This window comes from Salmo trutta, chromosome 31 (assembly GCF_901001165.1).
Source record: "Salmo trutta chromosome 31, fSalTru1.1, whole genome shotgun sequence".
Classification (NCBI taxonomy): domain Eukaryota; kingdom Metazoa; phylum Chordata; class Actinopteri; order Salmoniformes; family Salmonidae; genus Salmo; species Salmo trutta.
In genome coordinates, this window is record NC_042987.1 from 25,954,286 (window position 1) to 25,975,269 (window position 20,984).

Below are 20,984 nucleotides of genomic sequence, written 5' to 3' on the forward strand. Positions count from 1 at the left end.
ATCTGGCCTTCCTCCTGTATCTAAACAGAATAAGCAGCGGACTGGAGCACAGCTGCAGTCTAAAAATAAGAGTTACTGCTGTGTGGCTGGCCGGCTGACCATGTGGATGGTATAGAAATATATTATTGGCATCTTCAAAATGATCTGCCAGGACAAGCATTAAAATGATCTGCCAGGACAAGCATTAAAATGATCTGCCAGGACAAGCATTAAAATGATCTGCCAGGGCAAGCATTAAAATGATCTGCCAGGACAAGCATTAAAATGATCTGCCAGGACAAGCATTAAAATGATCTGCCAGGACAAACATGAATGTCTAGATAACTGTGTTGTTGCTGTGCTATAATATGGATGAAAAAAAGCCTTGATCACCAATCATCATGAGGACTCCAGTCACCATGTTTCCATCTCGGGGTGTCAGACACTACAAGGCTGAATCCAGAGGTATTTGTGGCCAGCCGGCTGCAATCAGAAAGCCCAGTAAGCAGTGCTTTCCTTTCAGAGTATAAGTAACAGCTTGTTCCTCTCCTCCCTGTCTGTCCATCTGTCCAGGATGCGTCCCAAATATAAAGTATTCCCTATATATAGTGCACTACTTTTGAGCAAGGGCCATTTTCCTCTTACCTCTCCCAGGTATATGAGTCTCCTTTCTCAGGATTTAGACATGGGAACACCCTTTAAATGTTTGTTACACCTAAGGGTTACGCTGACTGAGGCATGGGGTATAGATAGTGACACATTTTATGTGGTTGGCCCCATAGGTTCGATTTTACTGTATTTATTTGTTCAATGCCAGAACAGACAGCTATTTGGTTATGTTGTGCTCATTAATAGTGTCTTTCACTGTTTCTGGACACCTTTGGTAGATCTTGTAAAATAACATTCTGTTGTTAAAGAGGTAATGATGGTGTATTGTTCTCCGACACCCAGCATGTGATCTACTGTGTGCGGCTGACATTCGCTATGCCATGTCGTGTCCTTAACTTCTCTGGGCTAGGTGGGACGTGACCATCCCACACTATTCAACAGCCAGTGAAATAGCATGGCGCGAAATACAAAACAGCAAAAATCTCATAATTTCATTTTCTCAAAAAATAACTATTTTACACCATTTTAAAGATAAGACTCTCGTTAATGTAACCACATTGTCCGATTTCAAAAAGGCTTTATGGCGAAAGCATAAAATTAGATTATGTTAAGACATAAACTTCACAAGAAAATCCACACAGCCATTTTCCAAGCAAGGACATGCATCACAAAAAACAAAAGTACAGCTAAAATACTCATCATAAACATTGATAAAATGTACAACAGTTATTGAAAGAATTATAGATACACTACTCCTTGACGCAACCGCTTTGTCAGATTTCAAAATAACTTTATGGAGAAAGCACATTGTTCAATATTCTGAGTACATAGCTCAGCCATCGAAGCAGCTACCCGCCAAGTTCTGGCATCAACAAAACTCTGAATTAGTATTATAAATATTCTCTTACCTTTGCTGATCTTCGTCAGAATGCACTCCGAGGATTCCTACTTCCACAAGAAATGTTTGTTTTGTTCGAAATACTCCATATTTATGTCCAAATACCTCCGTATTGTTTGTGCGTTCAGATCACTATCCAAAGGCATAACGTGCAAGCACAGAACCAGAGACGAAAAGTCAAAATGTTTCATTACCGGTCGTAGAAATATGTCAAACGTTGTTTACAATCAATCCTTAGGGTATTTTTAACATAAAACGTTGAAAATATTCCAACCGGACAATAGCGTATTCATTCAAGAAGAAAAAGAAGGATCGCACATCCCCAAGTCCTTTGTCCTTTGTCCTTTGTCCATCCACTCATTGACTGAGCTACTATTCTCTGCCCAGTAACAGGAGAATGATGGAAAAACTTTCTGAAGGCTGTTGACAGCCAATGGAAGCCTTAGGAAGTGCAACGTGACCCCACTGACACTATAGTTTCGATAGGGATTCAAAAGAAGAACTACAATTTTCAGATTTCCACACTTCCTGGTAGGATTTTTCTCAGGTTTTTGCCTGCCATATGAGTTCTGTTATACTCACAGACATCATTCAAACAGTTTTAGAAAACACTCTGAAGTTTCTATCCAAATCTACTAATAATATGCAAATATTTGACTCTGGGCCCGAGTATTAGGCAGTTTACTCTGAGCACGCTTTTCATCCAAAATTGAAAATACTGCCCCGTATACCCTAAAAAGTTAAGGGAGTCTGTCTATTATCCTCTGCCCATGTGCCTTGTTTAGCTTATAGTCAACTATGCAAACACAGAGTAATTGACACAACAGGCAAGAGATCCTCGCAATCAAACAATAACATCAATCACTCCTAACAGTAATTATGACACCAGTCTTTATACCTGACTGCAGTTTATTGGTCACAGACAGCTTAGGGCATAAATATGTTTCCAATGCTTAAATGAACACTCTGCGTTATAAAATCTATTCATTCTGTTCACAGCAGGCTTTATGTGACCTGTGGGAAGCATTTTAAGTGCCCTCTAGTAAAGCACTAGTGCCTAGCTTACAGTGATGTTATGTATGTATGGCATTTTATTCCTGTGCATCATGCCCCCCTTAGATAGACTTGTAAAAGCAGTGCCATGGGGAGAGAGTATGCAGATGGCTGCACACTTGGGGCTTTCATTGCGCACTGAGACAGCCCTATTAACCAACTGAAACTCTTTCCTCTCGCCCTTGTTAAATAGGAACTTAGGCTACAGCTACAGAACATATTGTCCAGTAGAATCGCTGGTTAGGTTTTTCATGCCCTCTTGTGAGGATGGTCTGGTAAATGCTTTGCACAAACACACAGACACCACACACACCAACACACTACAGTAGCAAGTCCATCTGGGGCTTGAAACCATAGTAGCCCTCTGGTCTACAGTAAGGATTTTCCTAACAACTCAACGTGCTAGTCTAACACCTTTATAGTCATATGCTAGTTGTGTTACCCTCCCTTCCAACAACTGTGTTCAATCCATCTTCCATCATCTGAAAGGCATCATGGGAATGTTTACAGGCCCAGCTTTTCTTTAATATAGCCACACACACACACACACACACACACACACACACACACACACACAGGGAATGACTCCTTCCATCCTCTCTTCTCACTGGGAGAAGTTAAGGTATTAGTTATTCCACTGACCTAGCCACGCTCAGGGTTAATCCAGCCTGCAGTGTCAAACAGGCTGAATACTGGAAACTGTCGACAGACGGACACACTGTCTCAGCTAGGTCCTGCCTTAGGGCAGAGTAGTGTCTCATCAAACAGTCAGACATACCACACACTTCTATGAGAATTTGGTCGGGTCGCCCAAAAAGTGACATATTGCAGCTTTAACCAAAGCCTAAAGGACTGTGTGTCCACAGGAATTGATGGAAGCGAAGGTAATTTCACCACCTAAAAATAGTAAAGCATCCTTTCAGTTTGCTGCCTATTCTTAATAAACTGTTCTTAGTAAACTGCTGGAGATGATTGTGTTTGACCAAATACAACGCTATTTTTCAGCGAACAAGTTAACTACTGACTTTCAATATGATTAACTACTGATTAATATGATCAATACAAGTGGATGCCAAAGATCCAACACTATTGGAATGCACTCTAGTTGATTGAGTAATAACCTGGGTCATATTACAGGCATTAGTCACAGTTAGAAGCTTCCTTTTGAGAGGACAGCTAGTTGCTAACCTGTCAAGGCAGCCAGAAAATAGACCTCTGTTAACATCACACACATTATCAAGCTTTGCAGACATATTATCCATTATCAGTTGCCAGAGAGGAAGAAATCCACTCAGGGAATTCACCATGAGGTTAATGGTGACTTTAAAACAGTTAGAGTTTAATATCTGTGATAGGAGAAAACTGAGGATGGATCAACAACATTGTACTTACTCCACAATACTAACCTAAATGACAGAGTGAAAAGAAATAAGCCTGTACACAATAAAAATATTACAAAACATGTCCTGAATACAAAGGTTTATATTTGGGGCAAATCCAAAACAAAAAATGACTGAGTACCACGCTCCATATTTTCAAGCATAGGGGTGGCTGCATCATGTTATGGGTATGCTTGTAATCATTAAGGAGTTTTTCAGGATTAAAAAAAGAAGCGGAATGGAACTACTGTAAGCACAGGCAAAATCCTAGAGGAAAACCTGGTTCAGTTTCCTTCCCACCAGACACTGGAAGATGAATTAACCTTTCAGCAGGGCAATAACCTAAAACACAATGTCACGGCTGTCGTAGGAAGGAGAAGCGGACCAAAGTGCAGCGTGTGTGTCGTTCCACATTTTATTTACACTGTGAATCTATGCAATACATAAACATAAACTGAAGAACAAAAAAACGCAGAGGTGAAACATACACTACTCAAAAACAATCTCCCACAAACCCAGGTAGAAAAAAAACCCTACTTAAGTATGATCTCCAATTAGAGACAATGAGGACCAGCTGCCTCTAATTGGAGATCAAACAAAACCCAACATAGAAATACAAAACTAGAACATGACAACATAGAAAAACTAAACTAGAAAAAAAAACCTGTCACGCCCTGACCTACTCTACCATAGAAAATAACATCTTTCTATGGTCAGGACGTGACAGTACCCCCCCCCCCCCAAAGGTGTGGACTCCGACCGCACCTAAACAAAAACAATAATAACAAACCCCCCCGTCCAAAGAAAGGGAGGGTAGGGTGGGTAACTACTGTCTATGGCGGCTCTGGTGCAGTACACATAACCTTCTCATCCCGCGGATCCTCCAACAGAGGAGGCGGCTCCGGTTCGGGGCGTAACCCCCGCTCCGCCGGCTGATCCCTCTGCTTCTGTGCCACCGGACTGTGGATCGTCATCGGAGGCTCCGGGCTGCCGGCCGCCGCCGGAGGCTCCGGGCTGGGGAACGTCGCCGGAGGGTCCGGACTGGGGAACGTCGCCGGACTGCGGCCCATCTCAGGAGGTTCCGGACTGCGGCCCGTCTCAGGAGGTTCTGGACTGTGAACTGTCGCTGGAAGCTCTGGACTGGGAATGCGCACTGGAGGCCTGATGCGTGGGGCTGGCACAGGTGGCGCCAGACTGGTGACACGCACCTCAGGGCAAGTGCGAGGAGCAGGTACAGGGCGTACCAGGCTGGATAGACTCACTGGAGGCCAGGTACGTGGGACAGGCACAGGATATACTGGACCATGGAGGCGCACTGGAGGTCTCGAGCGTATAGCTAGCACAACCCGTCCTGGCTGGATGCTTACTGGATGCTTACTTCCACCCGGCAAACGCGGGGAGCTGGCATAGGACAAACTGGACTGTGAATACGCACTGGCGACACAGTGCGCAGCGCCGGCGCAGGGTATCCTGGACCGAGAAGGTGAACTGGAGACCAGGAGCGCTGAGCTGGCACCACCCTTCCTGGCTGAATGCTCAAACTAGCTCGGCAAATGCGGGGCGCGGGCACAGATCGCACCGGGCTGTGAATTACTGCATAACACGGTGCTTGCTTCTTCACTCGCTCCCCACAGTAAGCACGGGGAGTTGGCTCAGGTCTCCACCCTGACTCTGCCAATCTCCCCGTGTGCCCCCCCCCCCACAAATATATTTGGGGGTGCCTCTCGTGCTTCCGTCGTTGCCGTGCTAGTTCCTCGTAACGTTGCCGTTCCTACCTCGCTGTCTCCACCTGCTTCCATGGCAGGGTCTTGTCCCCTGCCATTACCTCCTCCCAGGTCCAGGACGTCCTCCACTCTTTCCTCTCCCGGGCCCAGGATCCCTGCTCCTCCTGGGCACGCTGCTTGGTCCTTTTGTGGTGGGAGATTCTGTCACGGCTGTCGTAGGAAGGAGAAGCGGACCAAAATGCAGCGTGTATGTCGTTCCACATTTTATTTACACTGTGAAACTATGCAATACATGAAACTATGCAATACAAACCGTGATGCAGAGGTGAAACATACACTACTTAAAAACAATCTCCCACAAACCCAGGTAGAAAAAAACAAACTACTTAAGTAGGATCTCTAATTAGAGACAACGTGGACCAGCTGCCTCTAATTGGAGATCATCCCAAACAAAACCCAACATAGAAATACAAAACTAGAACATGACAACATAGAATAACTAAACTAGAAAAAAAACCCTGTCACGCCCTGACCTACTCTACCATAGAAAATAACATCAGGACACACAAGGCCAAATCTACACTTGAGTTGCTTACCCAGAAGACAGTGAATGTTCCTGAGTGGCAGAGTTACAGTTAAATCTGCTTAAAAATCTAGGGCAAGACTTGAAAATGGTTGCCTAGCAATGATCAACAACCAATTTGACAGAACTTGAAGATTTTTGAAAAGAATAATGTGCAAATATTGTACAATCCAGGTGTGCAAAGCTTTTAGAGACATACCCAGAAAGACTCAGAGCTGTAATCGCTGGCAAAAGTGATTCTAACATGTATTGACTCAGGGGTATGGAAATGAGATATTGTATTTAATTTCAATACATTTGCAAACATTTCTAAAAACATGTTTTCACTTTGTCATTATGGGGTATTGTGTGTAGACGGGTGAGAAAAAAACATTCATTTTGAATTCAGGCTGTAAGTCAAGGGATATAAATACTTTCTGAAGGCACTGTAGCTAGCTAATAACCAGACTTTTTTAATAGAATACTTTTCCAGAGACTTTCAAAACTTTCAAAACAACAAACCGAGCTCTCCTTTGTTCTGGGTTCAACATGTGACGTACTGAATGTGGGTGTGATGATGAGTCTTGATATGACCTACAAATATACAGGGAGTGAGTTCATGGTTCTCACAGCCTAGCTAACAGTCTAACTAACATCGTTGGTATAGACAAGAGAGACACTCACAGGACAAACTCACTCTGTCACTCCCCGGCCCTAAAATTAGATGCAACCCTACAAATGGTGTGTCTTAGAACAGAATGTAACATTGTGCCTCCCTGCTGGTGGAGACAGAAACAAATGGGTTTTCTTTCCCTCTCCTCCCACCCCCACTCCTTTAGCAGTTCAATTGGGCCAACCCCATTTTTCCCACTCCCTTCCCATAGGTTTTTTTGTAGGCTTTATTTATTCGCACCAAAGAAAAGAAGTGAAAGGCATAACAGTACAGATTAAAAACACAGGTAAAAACGGTGTGCTGGTGAGGTTGGAAGCCAAAAAGGGCTTATATGAAAACCACACCACAAATATAAGTACAAAAAAATGTCACTAGTTTGTTCAATCAGTTAAACAAAGCATACTCATTATAATTGTACATGATGTACTCAGTATACAAGAAAAAACATGTTTGATTATGTGTGTGCAAGTATGTGAGTGTGACAGTTAGGCTATATGGAAGCAGCCAGGCTACATACAGGCAGCCAGGCTACATACAGGCAGCCAGGCTACATACAGACAGCCAGGCTACATACAGACAGCCAGGCTACATATAGGCAGCCAGGCTACATATAGGCAGCCAGGCTACATACAGACAGCCAGGCTACATACAGGCAGCCAGGCTACATACAGGCAGCCATACAGACAGCCAGGCTACATACAGACAGCCAGGCTACATACAGACAGCCAGGCTACATACAGGCAGCCATACAGACAGCCAGGCTACATACAGACAGCCAGGCTACATACAGACAGCCAGGCTACATACAGGCAGCCAGGCTACATACAGGCAGCCAGGCTACATACAGACAGCCAGGCTACATACAGGCAGCCAGGCTACATACAGGCAGCCAGGCTACATACAGACAGCCAGGCTACATACAGACAGCCAGGCTACATACAGGCAGCCAGGCTACATACAGACAGCCAGGCTACATACAGACAGCCAGGCTACATATAGGCAGCCAGGCTACATACAGACAGCCAGGCTACATACAGACAGCCAGGCTACATATAGGCAGCCAGGCTACATATAGGCAGCCAGGCTACATACAGACAGCCAGGCTACATACAGACAGCCAGGCTACATATAGGCAGCCAGGCTACATACAGGCAGCCAGGCTACATACAGGCAGCCAGGCTACATACAGGCAGCCAGGCTACATACAGACAGCCAGGCTACATATAGGCAGCCAGGCTACATATAGGCAGCCAGGCTACATACAGACAGCCAGGCTACATATAGGCAGCCAGGCTACATACAGACAGCCAGGCTACATACAGACAGCCAGGCTACATATAGGCAGCCAGGCTACATATAGGCAGCCAGGCTACATACAGACAGCCAGGCTACATATAGGCAGCCAGGCTACATACAGACAGCCAGGCTACATATAGGCAGCCATGCAAAAAGTGGAGAGGTGGAACCCTTTATTAGTGTTCTTTAACCCACCCGAGGATGGGAACTTTTTCTTGAGAGTGGAACAGAGACAGCTGTCGTCATCATCAAGCCTGCTTAAACACAGCAGTCATGGGATTGGGAAGAGACAACTATACAGGATTCATAAAATACTGAACTGTGTTCACATTGAGAGTTCATTTTCATTTTAGTCATTTAGCAGACGCTCTTATCCAGAGCGACTTACAGCAGTGAATGCATCCATTTCATACAATTTCATAAAAAAAATTCTGTGCTGGCCCCCCGTGGGAATCGAACCCACAACCCTGGCATTGCAAACACCATGCTCTACCAACTGAGCTACATGTGGTTAGAGTAGATACTATTGGTCCACATGTCCAGGCCGTTATTGGAAATAAGAATTTGTTCTTAATTGGCCTACCTGGTCAAAAATAAAAAAGGTTAAATAACTAAAATAAATAAATGTGTTAGCAGTCTGGTTTAAACAAAGAAACCCAAACCCAGAGAGCTCAGCTGAGAACCCACACACACACACACACACACACACACACACACACACACACACACACACACACACACACACACACACACACACACACACACACACACACACACACACACACAGGTTCCTGAGAATCAAACTCCTGGACAAACTGATGAAGTAGCTATGTGTAAAGCCTAGGATATGGCACCCTATTACCTACAGTGCCTTCAGAAAATATTCATACCCTTGGACCTTTTCCACATTTTGTTGTGTTACAGCCTTAATTGAAAATGGATTCAATTGAGATTTTGTTTCAATTCGGTTTTTAGATTTTTTTACAAATAAATAAAAAATGAAAAGCTGAAATGTCTTTAGTTAATAAGTATTCAACCCCTTTGTTATGGCAAGCAGAAATAACTTCATCAAAGTATTTGGAAGGTCCCTCAATGGAGCAGTGAATTTCAAACACAGATTCAACCACAAAGACCAGGGAGGTTTTCCAATGCCTTGCAAAGAAGGGCACCTATTGGTAGATGGGTAAAAAAAAGGAGACATTAAATATCCCTTTGAGCATGGTGAAGTTATTAATTACACTTTGGATGGTGTATCAATGCACCCAGTCACTAGAAAGATACAGGCGCCCTTCCTATCTCAGTTGCCAGAGAGGAAGGAAACCGCTCAGGGATTTCACCATTATGCCAATGGTGACTTTAAAACAGCTACAGAGTTTAATGGCTGTGATAGGAGAAAACTGAGGATGGATCAACAACATTGTAGTTACTCCACAATACTAACCTAAATGACAGAGTGAAAAGAAGGAAGCCTGTACAGAATACAAATATTCCAAAACATGCATCATGTTTGCAATAAGGCACGAAAGTAAAACTGCAAAAAATGTGGCAAAGAATTGAACTTTATGTCCTGAATACAAAGTGTTATGTTTAGGGCAAATCCAACACAACACATCACTGAGTACCACTCTTCATATTTTCAAGCATGGTGGTGGCTGCATCATGTTATGACCATGACGCAGCCATGCTCAAAAGCAACCTCACCATACCACTCTATGAACATGTATTTTCCTTACTTGCAGTAGGTTGAGGCCCAGTGCTGTGGTCAAACCTCCAAACCTAAATAATGATCTATTTCACTATTGTTTAGCTATTGTTTAGCTACTGCAGCAGTGTTGTACAATAAGTAAGTCTTACACCCCTCTCTGTGTCGTCAGGTATGACTATGTGGAGGTGTTTAACGGTGGGGATGAGCAGGCTCCGACCCTGGGGAAGTTCTGTGGGAAGATAGCCCCCTCCCCCATCATCTCCAGCGGCAGCCAGCTCCTAATCAAGTTTGTGTCCGACTACGAGTCACCCGGGGCTGGATTCTCAGTGCGCTACGAGGTCTTCAAGACAGGTCAGCCTCTTTGGATACGGTGTTGAACCGTTTCTAAAGTATTTCTTACTATTATGTGTTATTACTTGTTTCACTCTGTTCAAATACAGACAAGGGTGAATCGTAACTTCCACCTAAGAGGAATTTTCACTAGGTCATGCATTGACGGCAATGGGAGACTAAGGGCCAGTTAGGATTCGCAGCTAAGAGGCTAAATATTTTGTTCAAGGTCTTACAAGCTGAAGTTAAAGCTACTTCATCCTTTCCTATACAACTAGCGTCAGTACTGTAGGTCACCCTTGTTGAAGCCAAATGAACCCAGGGACCCAGAGTCCCCCTGTTCTCTGAATGGCCCCTCGGGGGGCAGGATGCAGGACAGGGAGAGTACTGTAAACATTCATATCAGCCTTTAAAGGAAGGAACCCCATTCCCATATCCTTTATCCAATCCCTATTAGCCCGGCCAGTCTCTCTCTATCCAGCTGACTGAGAGCCAATGAGGACAGATCTGATAAGGAAGGTCCAACACACACTGACTCTCCTGAAAAGACCCCTCTCTACTACTCTTGGAACCAATGGTGGCCAGGTTAATTGTAATGGCTGGAATGGAATGGAAAGGTATCAAACACATCCAACACTCGGAAACCATGTGTTTGATACCTTTCCATTCATTCCATTCCAGTCATGACAATGAGCCCATCCTCCGATTTCTTCCTCCATCGGTCATCACTGCTTGGAACCCATTACCTGGCTGTCTGAGTCTCTGCCTGTATCTCTCCCGTCCACGCCTGGTGCTTGTGGTTGTTAGAGAATGGGGATGGATGCAGTACGAGCAGGTTTCCTGTTGTTGCTAAGTCTTCCTGCTGAGTCGTTCCTGCTGCCGTTTGGCTCTAGAAGTGCTAGTGGGAGAAGCTGGGACTTTTCCACTGTAGCAGCCAGTAAGGACAGGTGCAGGAGACCCCAGTGAGAGAGAGAGACAGAGGCACAGAGAGAGAGAGAGAGAGAGACAGAGGCACAGAGAGAGAGAGAGAGACAAAGACAGACAGACAGACAGACAGACAGACAGACAGACAGACAGACAGACAGACAGACAGACAGACAGGGAGGGAGGGAGGGAGGGAGGGAGGGAGGGAGGGTACGAGACGGGTGCAGGAGACCCCAGTGAGAGAGAGAGACAGACACAGAGAGAGAGAGACAAAGACAGACAGGGAGACAGACAGGGAGTGAGGGAGGGGGGGTACCAGACAGGTGCGGTAGCCCCAGGCTCATTTAGTTAATGCACAGTTTATCCTTGGACGCTCAGGGGTGACCTGCACATTAGATGAATGCTCTGGCAAAGAGAGGCTGAATCAGAATCTAGGACAGGGGTGTTGGGGGGGGGGGGGGGTGTTAGAGAGACGAATGTAGGTCCTCTTAACAAAGGGTGCACCCCGAATGGCACCCTATTCCCTATATAATGCACTGTTTTAAAAAAAGTAGTAGTCAAAAGTAGTGCACTATATAGGGAATAGGGTACAATTTGGAAGGCATACAAGTAATAATCATTTGTACTGTTATACACGTGTGTAAGTCCCCCTGAGACACCCACAGGGAGTGGGGTCACAGCCAGGATCATCATTGTCCAGCACCCCTGGAGGAATTAGGGTTCAGTGCCATGCTCAAGGGCACAGCAACAGATTCTTCACCTTGTCGGCTCCTGTATTTGAACCAGCGACGTTTCGGTTACTGGTTCAACACTCTAACCTCAAGGCTACCTGCCATATGTATGACTTAAAAATTGCACCTGCATTGGCCTGCCTATATAATCCCATGACATATTACATTCCACTCTTGCCACATTTAAAATCCATTACAGTCACAAAAGCATCTATGGCTCTTCCCTCTACGACTCTGCTCCCTCTACGGCTCTGCTCCCTCTACGGCTCTGCTCCCTCTACGGCTCTGCTCCCTCTACGGCTCTGCTCCCTCTACGGCTCTGCTCCCTCTACGGCTCTGCTCCCTCTACTGCTCTTCTCCCTCTACGGCTTTGTTCTCTCTATGGCTCTGTTCCCTCGATAGCTCTGTTCCCTCTATGGCTCTGCTCCCTCTATGGTTCTGTTCCCTCTATGGCTCTGTTCCCTCTATGGCTCTTCTCCCTCTATGGCTCTGTTCCCTCTATGGCTCTGCTCCCTCTATGGCTCTGCTCCCTCTATGGCTCTTCTCCCTCTATGGCTCTGTTCTCTCTATGGCTCTGTTCCCTCTACGGATCTGTGTCCTCTATGGAACCTCTATGGCTCTGTTCCCTCTATGGCTCTGTTCCCTCTATGGCTCTTCTCCCTCTATGGCTCTTCTCCCTCTATGGCTCTGTTCCCTCTATGGAACCCCTCTATGGCTCTGCTCCCTCTATGGCTCTGTTCCCTCTATGGCTCTGTTCTCTCTGTGGCTCTGCTCCCTCTATGGAACCTCTATGGCTCTGCTCCCTCTATGGCTCCGCTCCCTCTATGGCTCCACTCCCTCTATGGCTCTGTTCCCTCTATGGCTCTGTTCCCTCTATGGCTCTGTTTTCTCTATGGAACCTCTATGGCTCTGTTCCCTCTATGGAACCTCTATGGCTCTGTTCTCTCTGTGGCTCTGTTCCCTCTATGGCTCTGTTCCCTCTATGGCTCTGTTCCCTCTATGGCTCTGTTCCCTCTATGGAACCTCTATGGCTCTGTTCCCTCTATGGAACCTCTATGGCTCTGCTCCCTCTATGGCTCTGCTCCCTCTATGGCTCTGTTCCCTCTATGGCTCTGTTCCCTCTATGGCTCTGCTCCCTCTATGGCTCTGTTCCCTCTATGGCTCTGTTCTCTCTGTGGCTCTGTTCCCTCTATGGAACCTCTATGGCTCTGCTCCTTCTATGGCTCTGCTCCCTCTATGGCTCTGTTCCCTCTATGGCTCTGTTCCCTCTATGGCTCTGTTCCCTCTATGGCTCTGTTCCCTCTATGGAACCTTTATGGCTCTGCTCCCTCTATGGCTCTGCTCCCTCTATGGCTCTGTTCCCTCTATGGAACCTCTATGGCTCTGCTCCCTCTATGGCTCTGCTCCCTCTATGGCTCTGTTCCCTCTATGGCTCTGCTCCCTCTATGGGACCTCTATGGCTCTGCTCCCTCTATGGCTCTGCTCCCTCTATGGAACCTTTATGGCTCTGCTCCCTCTATGGAATCTCTCTGGCTCTGTTCACATTTAGGATGTGTAATATACTGTGACAAGCCAAGCAACGACTCTGGCTATGGGTCTATCTTTACGATGAGAGAAAAGTGACACTGGAAATTGTCATAAACTGTTCTCATGATGAAGACAAGCACCATTTGTGTTAAAGATAGCGTATCGCCAGGGTGACTGATGAATGTGGTTGTGTCCCAAATGGCACTCTATTCTCTACATTGTGCACTACTTTTGATCTGAGCCCTATAGGTCCTGATCAAAAGAAGTGCACTAAATAGGGAATAGGGTGCCATTTGGAACGCAGAACGATTGGAACACATCCGGCCGCCATATCCAGAGCTCCTCCCCTCATTGACCACATAATACGCACCAGTGGTCTTATAAATGATACACACTGGGTGTTCCACAGAACCATGAGACTATATCTGTCTAGGCCTCTCCTCTCACTATCGTTTCACTGACATTCCTCAAACCAAAAACACATGTCTGCTGGTTTTGAAAGACGGACATTTTTCCAGGACCACATCAAACTGTGGCTTAGACAGGGAAAGTTCTCCGTCCAAGTGGGTGGAGTTTGGCAGGAGGTTAGTTGATAGACACAATGTACAGGCAAGATCACACTCTCTCTCTCTCTCTCTCTCTCTCTCTCTCTCTCTCTCTCACACACACACAGACACTCTCTCTCTCTCTTTTATGTTGCATGCTCTCATGTATCAGAGGTCACATCTGGCCCGGCAACATGAGAGACACATCTCTCTCCTGTGGGTCAGTGACCCACATCAACACTGTGTGCGTCTGTCATCTCATCTTCTCTACAAAGATCAGTCAACATTACAACAGTAACCTTGGCTTGCACATGTCGCTTTATGACAGTCCACTGACTCCCTGGCTTTTGGACTGAGGTGAACCGTGTCTGTCATCATAGGCATCTTTGTGCAGACAAACTCTCCGTTGTGTCACAAATGTCTTGTACAAAACTCTCTGTTGTGTGAAACGTCTTGTACATCAGTTGTACAACTTGAATGTGTACAATGCAATAATGTGTACAAGGCCAGTGACTTTATCTCCTCACAGCGGGGAATGATACTCTTCCTGACTGAAGCTCATTGGGGTGGAGTGGGTGTGAGGGGTTTGGTGGGGGGGAGTGGGTGGGTGTGAGGGGTTTGGTGGGGCGGAGTGGGTGGGTGTGAGGGGTTTGGTGGGGGGGAGTGGGTGGGTGTGAGGGGTTTGGTGGGGTGGAGTAGCGGTGAGCGGTTAGTTGGAGTGGAGTAGCAGTGAGAGGTTAGTTGGGGTGGAGTAGCGGTGAGCGGTTAGTTGGGGTGGAGTAGCAGTGAGCGGTTAGTTGGAGTGGAGTAGCAGTGAGAGGTTAATTGGGGTGGAGTAGCAGTGAGAGGTTAGTTGGGGTGGAGTGGCAGTGAGAGGTTAGTTGGGGTGGAGTGGCGGTGAGCGGTTAGTTGGGGTGGAGTAGTGGTGAGCGGTTAGTTGGGGTGGAGTAGCAGTGAGAGGTTAGTTGGGGTGGAGTGGGGGTGAGCGGTTAGTTGGGGTGGAGTGGGGGTGAGAGGTTAGTTGGGGTGGAGTAGCAGTGAGAGGTTAGTTGGGGTGGAGTAGCGGTGAGAGGTTAGTTGGGGTGGAGTAGCAGTGAGAGGGTAGTTGGGGTGGAGTAGCGGTGAGCGGTTAGTTGGGGTGGAGTAGCAGTGAGAGGTTAGTTGGGGTGGAGTGGCGGTGAGCGGTTAGTTGGGGTGGAGTGGCAGTGAGCGGTTAGTTGGGGTGGAGTAGCAGTGAGAGGTTAGTTGGGGTCGAGTAGCGGTGAGCGGTTAGTTGGGGTGGAGTAGCGGTGAGAGTTTAGTTGGGGTGGTGGGGTGGAGTGGCAGTGAGAGGTTAATTGGGGTGGAGTGGCAGTGAGAGGTTATTTGGGGTGGAGTAGCAGTGAGAGGTTAGTTGGGGTGGAGTGGGGGTGAGCGGTTAGTTGGGGTGGAGTGGGGGTGAGAGGTTAGTTGGGGTGGAGTAGCAGTGAGAGGTTAGTTGGGGTGGAGTGGGGGTGAGATGTTAGTTGGGGTGGAGTAGCGGTGAGAGGTTAGTTGGGGTGGAGTAGCGGTGAGAGGTTAGTTGGGGTGGAGTGGGGGTGAGCGGTTAGTTGGGGTGGAGTGGGGGTGAGCGGTTAGTTGGGGTGGAGTAGCAGTGAGAGGTTAGTTGGGGTGGAGTGGCAGTGAGAGGTTAGTTGGGGTGGAGTGGCGGTGAGCGGTTAGTTGGGGTGGAGTAGCGGTGAGCGGTTAGTTGGGGTGGAGTAGCAGTGAGAGGTTAGTTGGGGTGGAGTGGGGTGAGATGTTAGTTGGGGTGGAGTAGCGGTGAGCGGTTAGTTGGGGTGGAGTGGGGGTGAGTGGTTAGTTGGGGTGGAGTAGCGGTGAGAGGTTAGTTGGGGTGTAGTGGCAGTGAGAGGTTAGTTGGGGTGGAGTGGGGGTGAGAGGTTAGTTGAGGTGGTGGGGTGGAGTGGCGGTGAGCGGTTAGTTGGGGTGGAGTAGCGGTGAGAGGTTAGTTGGGGTGGAGTGGCAGTGAGAGGTTAGTTGGGGTGGAGTGGGGGTGAGCGGTTAGTTGGGGTGGAGTGGGGGTGAGAGGTTAGTTGGGGTGGAGTAGCAGTGAGAGGTTAGTTGGGGTGGAGTGGGGGTGAGCGGTTAGTTGGGGTGGAGTGGGGGTGAGAGGTTAGTTGGGGTGGAGTAGCGGTGAGTGGTTAGTTGGGGTGGAGTAGCAGTGAGAGGTTAGTTGGGGTGGAGCAGCAGTGAGAGGTTAGTTGGGGTGGAGTGGGGGTGAGCGGTTAGTTGGGGTGGAGTAGCGGTGAGAGGTTAGTTGGGGTGGAGTGGCGGTGAGCGGTTAGTTGGGGTGGAGTAGCGGTGAGAGGTTAGTTGGGGTGGAGTGGCGGTGAGCGGTTAGTTGGGGTGGAGTAGCGGTGAGAGGTTAGTTGGGGTGGAGTGGCGGTGAGCGGTTAGTTGGGGTGGAGTGGCGATGAGAGGTTAGTTGGGGTGTAGTGGCAGTGAGCGGTTAGTTGGGGTGGAGTAGCGGTGAGAGGTTAGTTGGGGTGGAGTGGGGGTGAGAGGTTAATTGGGGTGTAGTGGCAGTGAGAGGTTAGTTGGGGTGGAGTGGGGGTGAGAGGTTAGTTGGGGTGGTGGGGTGGAGTGGCAGTGAGCGGTTAGTTGGGGTGGAGTAGCGGTGAGAGGTTAATTGGGGTGGAGTAGCGGTGAGAGGTTAGTTGGGGTGGAGTGGGGGTGAGGGGTTTGTTGGGGTGAGGTGGTAGGGGTGAGGGGTTTGTTGGGGTGAGGTGGTAGGGGTGAGGGGTTTGTTGGGGTGAGGGGTTTGTTGGGGTGAGATGGTAGGGGTGAGGGGTTTGTTGGGGTGAGGTGGTAGGGGTGAGGTTAGTTGGGGTGAGGGGTTTGTTGGGGTGAGGTGGTAGGGGTGAGGGGTTTGTTGGGGTGAGGTGGTAGGGGTTAGGGTTTTTTTGGGGTGAGGTGGTAGGGGTGAGGGGTTTGTTGGCGTGAGGTGGTAGGGGTTAGGGGTTTGTTGGGGTGAGGTGGTAGGGGTGAGGGGTTTGTTGGGGTGAGGTGGTAGGGGTGAGGGGTTTGTTGGGGTGAGGTGGTAGGGGTGAGGGGTTTGTTGGGGTGAGGTGGTAGGGGTGAGGTGGTAGGGGTGAGGGGTTTGTTGGGGTGAGTTGGTAAGGGTGAGGGGTTTGTTGGGGTGAGTTGGTAGGGGTGAGGGGTTTGTTGGGGTGAGGTGGTAGGGGTGAGGGGTTTGTTGTGGTGAGGTGGTAGGGGTGAGGGGTTTGTTGGGGTGAGGTGGTAGGGGTGAGGGGTTTGTTGGGGTGAGGTGGTAAGGGTGAGGGGTTTGTTGGGGTGAGGTGGTAGGGGTGAGGGGTTTGTTGGGGTGAGGTGGTAGGGGTGAGGGGTTTGTTGGGGTGAGGTGGTAGGGGTGAGGGGTTTGTTGGGGTGAGGTGGTAGGGGTTAGGTGTTTGTTGGGGTGAGGTGGTAGGGGTGAGGGGTTTGTTGGGGTGAGGTGGTAGGGGTGAGGGGTTTGTTGGGGTGAGGTGGTAGGGGTGAGGGGTTTGTTGGGGTGAGGTGGTAGGGGTGAGGGGTTTGTTGGGGTGAGGTGGTAGGGTGAGGAGTTTGTTGGGGTGAGGTGGGTAGGGGTGAGGTGGTAGGGGTGAGGGGTTTGTTGGGGTGAGGTGGTAGGGGTGAGGGGTTTTGTTGGGGTGAGGTGGTAGGGGTGAGGGGTTTGTTGGGGTGAGGTGGTAGGGGTGAGGGGTTTGTTGGGGTGAGGTGGTTGGGGTGAGGGGTTTGGTTGGGGTGAGGTGGTAGGGGTGAGGGGTTTGTTGGGGTGAGGTGGTAGGGGTGAGGGGTTTGTTGGGGTGAGGTGGTAGGGGGTAGGTGTTTGTTGGGGTGAGGTGGTAGGGGTGAGGGGTTGTTGGGGTGAGGTGGTAGGGGTGAGGGGTTTGTTGGGGTGAGGTGGTAGGGGTGAGGGGTTTGTTGGGGTGAGGTGGTAGGGGTGAGGGTTTGTTTGGGTGAGGTGGTAGGGGTGAGGGGTTTGTTGGGGTGAGGTGGTAGGGGTGGGGGTTTTGTTGGGGTGAGGTGGTAGGGGTGAGGGGTTTGTTGGGGTGAGGTGGTAGGGGTGAGGGGTTTGTTGGGGTGAGGTGGGTAGGGGTGAGGGGTTTGTTGGGGTGAGGTGGTAGGGGTGAGGGGTTTGTTGGGGTGAGGTGGTAGGGGTGAGGGTTTGTTGGGGTGAGGTGGTAGGGGTGAGGGGTTTGTTGGGGTGAGGTGGTAGGGTGAGGGGTTTGTTGGGGTGAGGTGGTAGGGGTGAGGGGTTTGTTGGGGTGAGGTGGTAGGGGTGAGGGGTTTGTTGGGGTGAGGTGGTAGGGGTGAGGGGTTTGTTGGGGTGAGGTGGTAGGGGTGAGGGGTTTGTTGGGGTGAGGTGGTAGGGTGAGGGGTTTGTTGGGTGAGGGTAGGGTTGAGGGGTTTGGGGTGGGGGGGTGGGGGGTTTTGTTGGGGTGAGGTGGTAGGGGTGAGGGGTTTGTTGAGGTGAGGTGGTAGGGTGAGGGGTTTGTTGGGGTGAGGTGGTAGGGGTGAGGGGTTTTGTTGGGGTGAGGTGGTAGGGGTGAGGGGTTTGTTGGGGTGAGGTGGTAGGGGTGAGGGGTTTGTTGGGGTGAGGTGGTAGGGGTGAGGGGTTTGTTGGGGTGAGGTGGTAGGGGTTAGGGGTTTTGTGGGGTGATGGGTGGTAGGGGTGAGGGGTTTGTTGGGGTGAGGTGGTAGGGTGATGGGTTTGTTGGGGTGAGGGTGGTAGGGGTTAGGGGTTGTTTGGGGTGAGGTGGTAGGGGTGAGGGGTTTGTTGGGGTGAGGTGGTAGGGGTGAGGGGTTTGTTGGGGTGAGGTGGTAGGGGTGAGGGGTTTGTTGGGGTGAGGTGGTAGGGGGTGAGGGGTTTGTTGGGGTGAGGTGGTAGGGGTGAGGGGTTTGTTGGGGTGAGGTGGTAGGGGTAACAGTGGTCTATATAAGCCCAAGTGACAACATTGTAGTTATGGCAACATATTGCTTGCTTTCAGATCCTCAACTGCTGTATGATTAGTGTTACAGACAAATACAGTGATTATGATGATAAATAACAGCATTAATACATTTAATACAAGCATAAAGCCATAAAACTACAGCCATGGACCCAAATATTATTTACCAAAACAGGATAAAGACATGCAAAGTTTAACATACAATGCATATTTTTTCCATCTTCTCATCAGGACCTGAGTGTTCCAGAAACTTCACCTCGTCTAAGGGCATTATAAAGACGCCAGGCTTCCCTGACAAGTACCCCAACAACCTGGACTGTACCTTCATGATCATCGCCCCCAAAATGTCCGAGATCGTGGTGGACTTTGACACGTTCGACATGGAGCCTGACACCACCCCTCCACCCGGGGCACTGTGTCGCTACGACTGGCTGGAGATCTGGGACGGGTTCCCTGCAGGTGAGAGAGTGTTCACAAACAGACCCCACAGAGCCCCAGGACAGCAACACAATTAGACCCAACCAAATCATGAAAAAAGATAATTACTTGACACACTGGAAATAATTAACATAAAAACAGAGCAAACCAGAATGCTATTAGTCCCTAAACAAAGAGTATGCAGTGGCAGAATACGTGACCACTGTGACTGACTAAAACTGATGGAAAGCTGTGTCTGTGTATAGACTCAGTGAGCATAGCCTTGCTATTGAGAAAGGCCACCATAGGCAGAACTGGCTCTCAAGAGAAGATAGGCTATGTGCACACTGCCCACAAATGAGGTGGAAACTGACCTGCACTTCCTAACCTCCTTTTAAAAAATATATATATTTCACCTTTATTTAACCAGGTAGGCCAGTTGAGAACAAGTTCTCATTTGCAACTGCGACCTGGCCAAGATAAAGCAAAGCAGTGCGACACAAACAACAACACAGAGTTACACATGGAATAAACAAACATACAGTCAATAAGACAATAGAAAAAGTCTATGCACAGTGTGCGCAAATGAGGTAGGATAAGGGGGGTAAGGCAATAAATAGGCCATAGTGGCGAAATAATTACAATATAGCAATTAAACATCCTGCCAAATGTATGACCATATTAGAGACACATATTTCCCTCAAATTACATAGATACACAAAGAATTTGAAAACAAACCCAATTTTGATAAACTCCCATATCTGTTGGGTGAAATACCACAGTGTGCCATCACAGCAGCAAGATTTGTGACCTGTTGCCACAAGAAAAGGGCAACCAGTGAAGAACGAGTAAATACAACCCATATTTATGTTTATTTATTTTCCCTTTTGTACTTTAACTATTTGCACATAATATGACATTTTGTAATGTCTTTATTCTTTTGGAAATGTTGTGAGTGTAATGTTTACTGTTAATTTGTATTGTTTATTTCACTTTTGTTTATTATCTAGTTCACTTGCTTTGGCAATGTTAACATATGTTTCCATGCCAATAAAGCCCTTACATTGAAATGAAATTGAATTGAATTGAGAGAGCGAGAGAGAGATTTGTTTCATCAGCCAGCAGCGCTGTTGTTTTTTATCCACCAGGCCACACAGATTGATTTAGCCCAGCACATTAAGGAGACAGGCAGAACCTACACTATTCATTGTCTACAATGATGTTGTTTCACTGGACCGCGTTGCCCAGTCTCCATTGTTGTGTGATTGGGTCTGAGGAGAATGGGAGGAAATGTACATTGACAAGCATCAGAGGAGTGCCTGGCTGAGCACATTGCTTTGTCTGGCTCCCTGAGACTTCTTCCTCTATACTAGGGCCTTGCCAGGCTAGGGCTTGCATCTCAAATGTCACCTTGTTCACTATTTAGTACACTACTTTTGACCAGATCGCAATGGGCCCTGCTCAAAAGTTGTTCACTTAATAGGGAATGGGGTGCCATTTGGGAAACAGCCCCTAGGAAGGGACTGACACAGCCCTATAGAAACATACAAGGACCAAACAATCACACACCTCACAGCTGGGTTAGTGCTGTAAACATGCCAGGCCGGCCATGTCTCTCAATAGACCTGTGTGTTTTCTGTC

The 20,984-nt window shown here is 48.2% G+C and overlaps 1 protein-coding gene across 1 annotated transcript in view; it reads left to right on the forward strand.

Annotated features, from left to right (window-relative positions):
- The window catches only part of LOC115169830 (neuropilin-1a), a 74,890-nt gene that overhangs the window by 11,556 nt on the left and 42,350 nt on the right, over nucleotides 1-20,984 (forward strand). Inside the window, exons 3-4 of the mRNA XM_029725838.1 lie at nucleotides 10,048-10,229; nucleotides 19,158-19,385. Of these exons, the coding sequence (XP_029581698.1) occupies nucleotides 10,048-10,229; nucleotides 19,158-19,385 (410 nt within the window). The remainder of the gene's footprint in view (nucleotides 1-10,047; nucleotides 10,230-19,157; nucleotides 19,386-20,984) is intronic.